Below are 13,105 nucleotides of genomic sequence, written 5' to 3'. Positions count from 1 at the left end.
CTCTATACATACCTGTTATTATATATCTGTATCTATCATGTTATAGTTACTCAGCTCTAGACATATCCCAATAGAGTATGAGAGCCAAAAAATCATTAATGTGAAGTATCCTTCAGAAATCAAACTAACGGTTATCTTGTATTCTTTATCACAATGCTGCTTTTAAAAATATTTTAAAATCTTAATAATAGTATGTAACGTTATCTAAAACATTACGATAAAAAGTTTATTTGCAGTGAAAATGATGAATGGCTGTAAGTTTAAAAAATTAATAAAGATTCCTTTGCAGCGATGAGAGACAGACAGGAGAATCCTTTACAGACTACAGTATACATGCCACGATGGCAAGAACTTTATATTGCTCATGGTTTTATACTCCATCCCTTAAAAGAGGGGCTAGCACACAGTAGTTACTCAATAAAAATCTGTTGCCTAGATAAATGTTATTTTCTAACATGTGAAGTTATAGGGTTAAACTAATGATTCTCATTATTGTTAGAATTGTAGTATTCATTCTAAGATTATCCATCATATTTAGGGAAAATTCCTCCCCTCATAATTATAAGAGCTTTATTTGGCTTAAAACATTTTTTTTTTTTAATTTGTTTTTTTAGAGAGAGAGAGAGCACACGTGTGAGTAGGGAGAGGGGCAGAGGGAGAGAAAGAGAACCTCAAGCAGGCTCCACACTCAGTGAGGAGCCTGATGTGGGGCTTGATCCTACCACCCTAGGATCATGACCTGAGCTGAAATCAAGAGTCAGATGCTTAACTGACTGAGCCACCCAGGCATCCCTATTTGGCTTTTAAAAAATCAAACATATTTAAAGCTTATTCAAGAATTAGTGGCATCCTTTGAGAAAACCAGGGATGTGAAAGGCATGTGAAACTCAAGACTGAGGCACTTGGTTATTTCCTGGTGTCAATAATGGCAATGTAAAATTCTAGACTAAGTACATATTACAGACACAAAGACCACTGTAGGGACTGGAGCTTTTGTAGTTCGTTTTCATGAAAAAAAATAACAAGTAATTTTTTCTGTTAATAAAATAGCAACTTTACCTTTATATAGAATTTTTTAATCTTCAAAAGACTTTCAGTTTTTAATCACTGGCTCAGTGAATATTCATAGAAAGCTAGATACTATTCTATGTATCAGGAATTATGTACTAAATAAGTCCTGGGGATACAAAGTCCTGGGGTAACTAGGACACGGTCCTTAAGAAGCTCACAGAGTACTAAGACAGCTTCACTGGGCTGTCCATTTAATCTTCATAATGAAGGCAGATACAATAGGTCTGCTAGCTTCATTGTATAGAGGATGTGGCACAAATTTTGGTAATCAGTATCTAATAGTAAAATACTGCAAAATGAGGGGCACCTGGGTGGCTCAGTCAGTTAAGTGTCTGACTTCGGCTCAGGTCATAATCTCGCGGTCCACGAGTTCGAGCCCCGCGTCCGTCTCTGTGCTGACAGCTCAGAGCCCGGAGCCTGCTTCAGATTCTGTGTCTCCCTCTCTCTGACCCTTCCATGCTCATGCTCTGTTTCTCTCTGTCTCAAAAATAAATAAAACATTAAAAATTAAAAAAAAATACTGCAAAATGAAATAACAGATTTCTATGAGTAAGAAAGCCATATGCCTATAAGATAGCGCGCACAAAGTATTTCAGGGGATGTAAAAATGCAAATGAAATGTAACAATTCTCACTTGGATTAATGTAAACTCAATGTGCATCTGGAGAGACACAGCTATACTGTTATAGCCTGAAGAAGAGCTTAAAAGTAGTAGTTTGGACACTGGATTTAAGACTGTGTAGCTTGTAATATTTACTTAAAATTTTAGTATTTTAAGTTCTTTATCTAAAAAAGTTATAATAACGCCATTCTGATAAAGGTGTCATGAGTGTTAAATGAGATAATATACGTTAAGTGCTAATTATGATGCCAGGTACACAGCTAAATCTCAATACATGTTTAATATGATCATAGTATTTTTTTTTAAGTTTATTTATTTATTTTGAGAGAAAGCATGTGTGTGCGTGGAGGAGGGGCAGAAAGAGAGGGAGAGAGAGAGAATCTCAAGTAGGTTCCACGCTGTCAGCACACAGCCTGACATGGGGCTCAATCTCAAGAACGGTAAGATCATGACCTGAGCCAAAAATCAAGTCTTGCTTAACCAAGACTGAGCAACTCAGGCACCCTTAATGTGATCACTAGTGTTTTACTTTATTTTTATTACTACTTTTTAATGTTTATTTATTTTTGAGAGAGAGAGAGGGGGGGAGAGAGAGAGAGCCAGAGACAAAGTGTGAGAGGGGTAGGGGCAGAGAGAGAGGGAGACACAGAATCAGAAGCAGGCTCCAGGCTCTAAGCAGTCAGCACAGAGCCCCACGCGGGGCTCAAACTCACAAACTGTGAGATTGTGACCTGAGCTGAAGTCAGACACTTAACTGACTAAGCCACCCAGGTGCCCCTGGTCATTAGTATTTTAAAATAAACTCCTTGAGGAAAAGGATTGGAAATGTTATCCCTTTGTAACCTTCACTGGGTCTTACATGGTACTCTGTATATTGTTACATGGTAACATGGTCTTACATGGTACTCTGTATATATTACTATTAAGCACAGAATGGAAAAATGGAAAAAGGCACTCATGGGGAAAATGGTATTTTTTTCTGTTAGCTTTCCTAAATCTTGGGCAGAACATGTATTTACATAAGTGGGTAAAAATTTATGCTTCATCAGCACAGATTTGGTAAGTCACAGAAATAAAATCAATACCAAGATTTGTAAGGCATCACCTACAGGAATAAAAGCTCCTAAATCTTCCACATAACCTGGGTGCTCCTTAAGCCATTTTTCCAAATCCTTTCTCTTTGGCGCATCATCGCCTGCAAGTCTTGTCCCATCTTTCAGGTTAATAACTGGAACCGGACTTTCTGTATCCGGAATTCCTTGAGGCTGAGTGTAGGACAGTGCTGGATTTATCCCTGTAGAAATCTGGGAGCTGGTTAGGCCTACAGTTACCTGTAGAAAAACACCAAATGAAAATTTTATTGCTATGCTTTATCATTCAATTCTTTGCAAAGTCCAATGAAGCAAATGTTTTTGAAGAGAAAAAAAGTAAGTTTTTCAAATTTAAAATTTTCATGAATCTTAGGCAGTGTTGGATGCCTCTGAAATAGAATCCAAAGTACAATCTAATTTCCTAATTAATATTTTTATGCTATAAAACATTCACAGAACAGCAATATGTATATTTACTAGGACTGAATTTTGGACTCAAGGATCAGTAGTTTTTACTTACATGATTAGGTGGTTTATTTCTGTTAAAAAAGAGGATGTCAACACCTTCTACATTCTTCCTCCTTCCCCGCCTTTTTTTGACTATAGGCTGGTTGTCTAATCTAACTCCATTGGCACCAAGGGTTGACTGAATGGAAGTACCTAATCAAATAAAAAAATGCAAAACAGTGGTCAGAATCTAGATGTTCAGTTAAAAGCAATAATTTTTCTAAATATATGGAAGTGTTAGTTCTTATTTTACACCACCCCTATTCCTCATTTGAAAATTTGGAAAACTATAATCAACTTTTTGACTTGTCTCTTCAAATTTCCCCCCCTGATTCTCACACATCTTATCTTCCTCTCCCTTTTAGAGGAGGAAGTGTGTCTTTCTCACGGATAAGACAAATCCTTCTCCTTCCTCTGCAGCCACTAATTCCTACCTTTTCTGAAAGCTTGTTTTATCAGTCTACTTTCTTGTGCCAAAATACCCATTCTATATCAGATTCTTTTCCCTGACTTAAAAACATGGCCTAACTCAAACAACAAATAAACCTCTTTCAGCCTTTTATAATTCCCCAAACCTTCGAAAGGTTAGTATTTGTTGTGCTCTCTTTTTCACGACCAGCTCCTTCCTCAATTTCCCACAGTCCGTTCCTGTGCCAGCTTTTGGCAGGGGTTTTAAGATCACCACTAACTTTTTAGTTGCCAAGTTAAACTGACCTTTATTGTTCCACATTTCAATAAAAATGTCTGTAAGTGGTATGAATTAAAGTTCCATGCATTCAGCCATTTTTTTCCAATAAATAAATACTTATCGAATAGCTTGTATGTAGGTACAAGGTCCTACAATGGTTCGAAGAGGAGTTAAATGGTGTTCCTGTCCTCAAAAGTACATAATCTAGAGCTCTCCTTAAAATACTGTTAAGGATGAGATGTTTGTTTAAAATAATTCACAGCTTATAGTGAGAAATGCATTTTTAATCAATTCAAGGAAAATTTTTAGAGCAAGTCCAGGGTATCCCTGAATAAGGAGTTGCCCATTGGCTGGCTGTGCAACCTTATGGAAGCCACTTACCTTCATCACATCTCAGCTTCAAAAAGGTACCTTAAATCATATGGTAAGGAATTGCTAGTTACAATGATTAAAAAGTAGGTTTGCATATAAAAAAGCACACTAGGAATGTGACATAACTTTATAAAGAAAAGCTTTCATTATCCACCTAGTGAATTTCATTATAACCAGATTCACAAAACATTATAAATGATTTGGAAATACTTTCACTATAGCACATTTTACTTTATTTTTTTAAAGGCTTATTTTTGAGAGAGAGAAAGAGCGAGAGCGAGAGCGAGAGCGAGAGCGAGAGAGAGAGAGAGAGAGAGCAATAGGGGAGGGGCATAGAGAGGGAGGGACAGAGGATCTGAAGCAGGCTCCACACAGATAGCAGGGAGCCAGATGTGGGGCTTGAACCCATGAGCCTTGAGATCATGACTTGAGCTGAAGTTGGATGCTCAACCAATTGAGCCAGCCAGGTGCCCCTAGCACATTTCAGCTATAACAATAAACTTTCCCAAAGTACCATTTTTAAAGTACTATTCTTTAAAAAAAAAATTTTTTTTAAATGTTTATTTATTTTTGACAGGGACAGAGCATGAGCGGGGGAGGGGCAGAGAGAGAGGGAGACAGGCTCCGAAGCAGGCTCCAGGCTCTGAGCTGTCAGCACAGAGCCCGACGCGGGGCTCAAACTCACAGACCGTGAGATCATGACCTGAGCCGAAGTCGGACACTCAACCAGCTAAGCCACCCAGGCGCCCCAAAAGTACTATTCTTTTTTATAAGAACTTCTCATAACTTCCTATTCTTTTCTTTTTTCTTTTCTTTCGTTTATTTATTTGAGAGAGAGAGAAACTGTGAGCAGGGGGTGGAGCAGGAAGAGAGAGAGAGAGAGAGAGAGAGAGAGAGAGAGAGAGAGAATCCCAATCAGGCTCCGTGCCATCAGTGTAGAGCCTGATGCAAGGCTCGAACCCACAAGCCATGAGATCATGACCTGAGCCAAAATCAACAGTCAGACGCTCAACTGACTGGGCCACTCAGGTGCCCCATGACTTCCTATTCTAATATGAATGAAATACCTTGTATCAGCCCCTTTCCAGCATGACCCCCAACCCTCAATCCCTGCCCCAGCTCAGTTTTTATGTTGTGTATAACCTAGATTCACCTTTTCTAAGCAGGCTCTGATTTCATACAAATATCTCTCCAGTAGGGATTTACATACTAGCTATGTCAATCTTATCACAAAACCATACTATCAAGTCTCTGGTTCATGCTATTCTCTGCTTCTCTTCCACCTCTCCCGGGAAGGTCACTTTCCAGAAAGACCATTATCTAATCTGCCTCTTATACATCTTTTTCTTTTTTTTTTTTTTTTTCAACTTTTTAAATTTATTTTTGGGACAGAGAGAGACAGAGCATGAACGGGGGAGGGGCAGAGAGAGAAGGAGACACAGAATCGGAAAGAGGCTCCAGGCTCCGAGCTGTCAGCCCAGAGCCTGACGCGGGGCTCGAACTCACGGACCGCGAGATCGTGACCTGGCTGAAGTCGGACGCTTAACCGACTGCGCCACCCAGGCGCCCCTATACATCTTTTTCAATTCTACCTCTTCCAGAGGACTCTGCCTAAGTTTCTAGACAGCAGTGGCTCCCCTCTTCTCTGGTATTTAGTAACTATAATGTGCTGTGTGGCAAAACATATTATCTTGTTTTTGTTAATGTCTTGTCTGATATTTAAATTTTCTTAATGTTTGTTTAGATTTGAGAGAGAGAGAGAGAGAGAGAGAGAATAAGAGTGCAAGAGGGGGAGGGGCAGAGAGAGAGGAAGACACAGAATCTGAAGCAGGACAGCATAGAATCTGAGCTGTCGGTACAGAGCCTCACTCGGGGCTTGAACCCATGAACCGGGGGATCATGACCTGAGCCAAGTCATATGTTTAACTGACTGAGCCACACGGGTGCTCCAAAGTCTTGTCTAATATTTTAACATGTAGGTCTTAGTCTACCAAGCAACTGAAAGGCAGACAGTGTCTATGTTTCTTTTTACTTTCTCTTTACTATATTTCTGGTGTAATATAAAAAAGTACTTAATTATCTCTGGAAAAACAACTGCATATACACCAAAGTGTGCATTTATAAACATACCCTATTTGACAATTCATAAACATATTTTCTTTGGCCAATTATATACTACTGTGATGCCCTTCCTTCCTTTTTTTCTTTCTTAAAAAAACTGAGCCACCTTGAGTTATTTCTGAGGGTGATTTTTATAAACGTTACTGATTTAAGCTAGAATCCAAAATGGAAAATTTAACTTAATCTCCTTTATAAAGCTTGTATTGTCTTTGTCATAGATGCAATTATAACACTATTAAAAATAGCTTCTTTCTGCTAAATGTCTACGAGGTGCCACACACTGAACGCGGTTTAAACAGTGTTTTCTTAAATCATCAAAAACGAAACAATAAAATCATAGAGGTATCATTATTTTTTCATTAAAAAAATTTTTTTTTTTAAAGAAAAATTTTTCTGCTTAAAGACAGAGCACTCATGTGGGAGAGAGTGGGGGAGGGGCAAAGGGAGAGAGAGATCTTTAGCAGGCTCCACACTCAGCACGAGGCCCAGTGTGGGGCTTGATTCCACAACTACAAGATCATGACCTAAGCAGAAATCAGGAGTTGGATGCTCAACCAACTGAGCCACCCAGGCACCCCAACACAGAAGTAATATGAGGCCTATTTTATAAATGAGCTCAGAAGCATTAAGTTACTGGCCTAATGTCACAGCTGGCAAATGACAGAATTAAACCCTAGGCTGTTTGGCTCTATCAACACCCTCTGTTCATTATTCTAGGTAGTTTCTGGAATGGGCTCTTTAGTTTTGTCTTATTGTAATTTATGCTATTTTACTATCCCCTTCATTAATTAAATTACATTACAACCTGTATCTTTATTGGAAACTTTCAGATAAAATTCAGAGGGACCCATATAAACATAAAAAGGGCCTAGGCTTTGGAATATTAAGAATTATGATAATAGTATTTATTCAGCATCTAATTCTAAAACCTGTGAGGTACCAATTTTAACATTGGTTTAGCATCTAATTATGTGCCCGGCTCTGTATTAGCCACTCTACACATATTATTTATCTCACCCAACAACTCTCTCCTACCCCAACCGTTCATTTCATAAACAAGAAAAGGGAAAAAATTGTTAAGAGATGTTCTAAGAGTCGAATAGGAAGGCAAATCTAGATTTCACATTTCAAATTAGTAAGATGGATGAGATATAATGCTCAGATAATAACTCTTCCTAGTTTTAATGTCTGAGGCTTTTTAATATTTTACATAGCTGCAGATTAGTGTCACAATTACTACTTATACTATTAAAAATAGTAATATTTGCCAAAGTAACCTTTAAATAACCTTAAAGGTGAACACTGTACAATTCAGCTGCAATAGCAATAAAATGGTCAGATGATATTAGTGTCAATCCCATTTTATGGTGGAGTTATCAGAGTACAAGAAATTGTATTTCTAAACCCCACTTAGGTTAGTCAAAAGAGCCCACAGCTTATCTTCCCCATTTGTTCCCATTTTTCCCCTAAAAACACAGAGCTCCTTTAATACAATACTGTTAATGAAAAGCACAGTTTGGGGATTTATACTTCAGTAGTAGAAGCATGGCTGATTCATATTTGAACTGCAATCTGTACATGTCTGAAAGTCCAGGAACTAGAGAATTACAATGAATGGTTAATGAATCTGTAAGTAATACTGACAGTACTAATTTGTAATTTAACTATGATTTATAATTAAAAAGTCATGACAGCAGCAATTGGGAATAGCAACCAATTTAACACTTATAACAAAGCATTATTTTCCCAAATCGTAGGAGTCCCACACACTGTGCTCATGCACAGCAGGAGATCTGAAATGTTTTCAAATACTGCATGGCAACCAGATCTAGTAGAATACTGAAACAGGGTCCTCAGCCTTATGTAAATGGTAGGTGTAATGGAAATTCAAGTCACTAATCTGCTTTAATTGAAAGCCTGCATTTTGTAAAGACTCAGCTGATCATGAGTAAAATTCTCAATTTCCGATACTTCACTTTAAACAGGACACAGACAAATTAAAGCACACTAGACCAAGATCAAGAAAACAAAACAAAACAAAACTTCTTATGGACCTCAGCACCTACAGAGCACACAACATGTGGCACCGATTTGGTATCTAACAAACACTATTGATTCAAATTGTTAAAAGGTTAGAAGAGATACAGTCCCAAAGAGGAGGAGATATGATCATTGCTTTCAAAATGTTAAGATGATCATGCAAACATAGGAATAGGTTAATTCTCTGATGCCTTTACTTTTTTAATAATTAAAAAATTTTTTTTAAAGTTTATTTATTTATTTTGAGAGAGAAAGAGAGCACAAGTGGGGAGGAGAACACAAAGAGGGAGAGAGAGAATCCCAAGTAGGCTACATGCTGTCAGCACAGAGTCTGATGCAGGGCTTGAACCCACAAACTGTGAGATCATGACCTGAACTGAGATTAAGAGTCAGACATTTAAATATTAAGAAAAAATATTTATTTATGAGAGAGAGAGCACACAAGCGTGCACACCAGTGGGGGAGGAGCAGAGAGACAGACAGAGGGAGAGACAGAATGTTAAGTAGATTCCACATCTAGTACAGAGCCTGATGCAGGGCTCCTTCTCATGAACTGCGACATCATGACCTGAACTGAAACCAAGAGGCAGACGCTCCACTGTCTGAGCCTCCCAGGCACCCCTTGTGACACCTTTAAAGTCAGAATCTCAATCACTGAGAAAAAACAATTGCAAGCAAAATTTTCTTCTAAGTAAGAAGGAATTTTGTGGTAATTAGAGCTGCCGAGTAATATAAAGGGCTGTTTAAGGTAGTAACAATCTTTTTCCTGTAAATATTCCATGAGAATGAAAGATTGTCTTTCAGGGACTAGTCATGACAATTCCTGTATCCTATAGACGACTGGACTACACGGTCTCTAAAGTCTTTCTAAAACTTCTCATTTTAACCTTCTCTACAAATCACCATTCATTTGTGGTTCAGGTGTTTGCTTTCAAATTCATCATTGGTTTTATATTGAAATGCTGTTTGAGCTTTTACCTGCATAAAGGGACTCGACAGAATATTTCCACCCAAATATTTAAATCCCCCAAATAAAACTGCACCCTGCTTTAAAATGTCATATTAAACAACTCAACAGGTATTTATTAAGAACTAAAATTATACTGATTACAGACTTAAAAGAGACCCCGACATTAGAGGATAGATGACTTTTTATTAGAAAAATAAATAAAAGAGGATTTGGAAACGACAGCAGGAATATTTCCTACTGAGGCAATTATTGTGACCGTATTCACCTGATACTGGCACGGATTTGGGAAAGGTGGCGAGGCTGGTCTCCGACGCACTCTGCAGTTCCCGAAGCCGAGCAAGGTACTGTTGCTGCCCCAGGGCACTGTCTTCGCTGTCGAACGGTCTTTTCTGAGCAAGCCCTTGCTTCTGAAACGTCAACTTCAAACCACCTTCCTGTTAACAAACACCATTATCAAGAAAGAAACAATTAAAAAAAAAGAACCCATTTCAGGTTAGTAAGAGAAATTTTTTACTTAGAAAAAGTGAAGTAAAAACCCTGAAACGTTAATCATCTTCCTATTCAGAAATGAACTAAAGAAAAAGAACGTCAACCAATTTCTATAATGAATATTATGTTTTCTGTCTTAAATGAAAAAAAAAACAGGTACCACATACACTTTTCTGAGCAAAACAAAGTTTTACATGTGACTGGTACATTGGAACACTATCAGCTTGAGACATACTTCTCTATGTACATTATTCATAGGACATTTCAGAGGACGTAACCCACATATTAGACACCGAATAATCAATTTAGCTTCAAAAATCATACTGAAAAATGAAATGTTACTGAGAACAGAGCATGCTAAATGTTTAAAAGAGAAAGTGCACTGACATACCATTTAAATATTCTACAAAAGAACCAAAACAATTAGCATTTGTCAGACTGTTTAAGAAAGCATTCTTGATTGGCAGGACTATTTTCAGAAGTATAGGTAGAGAAACATTTAATGATGATCCTTCTAGTAGGATATTCAAGTCTAATAACCTGGATATCAAAAAGAAAACAATCCAAATACCAGAAAACAAGTATGTGAAGGAAGTAAGAGTGAGAGCAGGCAGCCACTTGCAGAAAAAGCATGCTGCACACGCAATCGCAATCGGGTCCTAGGGCAATAAAAATAAACATACGTCTTTGATTTTCACTGTAAACTCCTTTTCTCGTACATGCTTCTTCACCTTTGACATCTGTGTTGACTGATCGTGTTCTTCTTTAACACCGGCGCCTGGGGGTGTGGGTACACTGGGTTCGCTATATTCTGTAGCTGCGCCAGGGCTGTCCAGCAGTTTTGTGGTATAGAAAGAGGCCACTGTGTTGGCATCATAACTTCTTCTAGCTGAAGGCCACTTCCCTTTCAGAACTGTTTGACAAATACTGTCCAGCCGGTTGATCATCACACGATCCTGGAAAAGCATGCAAACATCTAAGTGTGGTTTTCCTAGTCAGGCCAGCCCTTCGGAGATAAAATGGCTCAGGGCCTTGATGGATTTAACCCTGGTACAACCTATGTGCATTTGGTGTGTATACATGCTCTCACATACATATGTAATTCCGTAAGAGTTCAAGTACAAATTTCCATTGGAGTCCAAAAATATATGACAGATAGTCTTCTGTAATTTCATTTTTTATTTATAAAGTAGGTTTCACGCCCAACACGGTGCTTGAACCCACACCCCAAGATCAAGACCTGAACAGAGATCAAAAGCTGGATGCTTAACCAACTGAGCCACCCAGGTATCTCAGCCTTGTTATTTTCATAATTATACAAGTAATACAAGTTCGTTGGAAAAATTCAATCAACTCAGAAGCAGGTAAGAGTAGAGTTCTTCACCTCCCCATTTCACAACCTCCCTCCTAAAGGTAAGTACTCTTGTACTAGTCTAGCCACATTGACAGAATTTCATTAATCCGATCTGAACTTCTACCACTGAAAGTATATACACTTAAGTGAACTTTCAAAAAAATGGTTGTTTTAATTAATTTATTTTTGAGAGAGAAAGAGGGAGAGGGGGAGGGGGGGAGGGAGGGAGGGAGGAAGGGAGAGAATCCCAAGCAGGCTCCGCACCGTCAGCGCAGAGCCCAGTGAGGGACTCCACCTCATGAAGTGTGAGATCATGACCTGAGCCAAAAACAAGAGTCAGGCGCTTAACTGAGCCACCGAGGTGCCCCAAGTGAACTTTTTTTTTAAGTCATAAATGGCTATGGTAAATTTCTTCAAGGAGACTCAGCTCGAAGCACCCATTCATAAACAAGCCCTTGAATATTGTATGTGAATATCAGCATCCATTATCTCTTATTCTAAACATTCTAAGGTTATGTTGAGAAATAAACATATTCAAGTACACCTATTTACTTGGTAACAGTAGTTGATACTTCTGATGCTAACACCAAAATGCCATCCTATGTTTTTTGTTTTGTTTTTTTAATTTTTTTTAACGTTTATTTATTTTTGAGACAGAGAGAGACAGAGCATGAACGGGGGAGGGTCACAGAGAGAGGGAGACACAGAATCTGAAACAGGCTCCAGGCTCCGAGCTGTCAGCACAGAGCCCGATGTGGGGCTCGAACCCACGGACTGTGAGATCATGACCTGAGCCGAAGTCGGACGCTTAACCGACTGAGCCACCCAGGCGCCCCCATCCTATGTTTTATAGTGACCTATTTCTCCGCACAGTAAGTTATCTACCATGAAAGCAACATAGAGAAATACTCAAAAAATGATCTGTTCTGGTAAGACATTACTCATTTACCTTTGGCCAATATGAGGCTGCTAGCATGTATCCTCCTTGTAAGATATAAGCGGACTCTGGTGTCCCATTGTTCATCTGGAAGCTATCTTGGGTCTCATCCTGGGTAGTGCTCAGTGACGCAACACTTTCTTCATCGTAGGCTTTCACGTGAGGGGTACCTTCTGCTGAGAACAATTATAACCGTTTTAAAAAGACTGCATAAAACAATTTTATATATACTTTTCAAATCTTATATAACTATTCAAAGGAAAAAGTTAGAAGTAAAAACAAATGGCCAAAAAGGAAAAAAAATCCACCTAGAATACAATGCGGTGCCCACTGTTTAAAAAAATTATCACAAAAGCAAAATAAGTGGCATTAAAGAGGTTGAGGGGGAAGGGTTAACAAAATATCCCTTTCTGCATAAATATCTGACCCTCAGTTAACCCTGTAGGTCTGTCTCCCTGGACACATATAAACTCCAGAATGATAAAGTGCATTTGGACTGAGGGGACCATAAAAACCTGAGGAGTACACTGACATCCTCTCAGGAGGGGACCTGTACGCCGGGGCATGTCCTTGTGGCAACCCTGAAACTTGTGCTCACAGAGCCGTCACAAGAGACGCTGGCTTCTGCAGGATCTGATGCTCCTTAGGCCAGACTGGCTCTTGCACCCGCTCGCCATCAACTCATTGCCTTGCACCTGAACTGTGGGCTGCAGCAAGGACAGAGCCACCTGACACTCCTCTACAGGCAAACTGTAGTTCCTGTGTCGTTCTGAGGAGACAGCTGCCAAGGAGGGCCTATGATACTCTTGTTGGTCTGACGGCTTAATCTAAGAACCCTGCTGG

At 38.9% G+C, this 13,105-nt stretch overlaps 1 protein-coding gene across 11 annotated transcripts in view; it reads right to left on the bottom strand.

The window, feature by feature from the left end:
• The window catches only part of CHD9 (chromodomain helicase DNA binding protein 9), a 233,692-nt gene that overhangs the window by 10,649 nt on the left and 209,938 nt on the right, over positions 1 to 13,105 (bottom strand). For 7 of the 11 annotated variants that reach the window (XM_019455939.2, XM_053906106.1, XM_053906107.1 and 4 more), the window contains 5 exons: positions 12,275 to 12,438; positions 10,655 to 10,927; positions 9,748 to 9,916; positions 3,305 to 3,444; positions 2,803 to 3,024 (listed from right to left, as the gene is read on the bottom strand). In XM_019455939.2, coding sequence (XP_019311484.2) covers positions 2,803 to 3,024; positions 3,305 to 3,444; positions 9,748 to 9,916; positions 10,655 to 10,927; positions 12,275 to 12,438 — 968 coding nt within the window. The remainder of the gene's footprint in view (positions 1 to 2,802; positions 3,025 to 3,304; positions 3,445 to 9,747; positions 9,917 to 10,654; positions 10,928 to 12,274; positions 12,439 to 13,105) is intronic. The other 4 variants (XM_053906109.1, XM_053906111.1, XM_053906108.1 and 1 more) reach the window with 3 other exon arrangements.

Source organism: Panthera pardus, unplaced genomic scaffold (genome assembly GCF_024362965.1).
Source record: "Panthera pardus isolate Hobbes unplaced genomic scaffold, ASM2436296v1 HiC_scaffold_18, whole genome shotgun sequence".
In the NCBI taxonomy this organism is placed as follows: domain Eukaryota; kingdom Metazoa; phylum Chordata; class Mammalia; order Carnivora; family Felidae; genus Panthera; species Panthera pardus.
The sequence above is the reverse complement of the archived record's forward strand: the minus strand, read 5'-3'. Positions and strand labels throughout refer to the sequence as shown.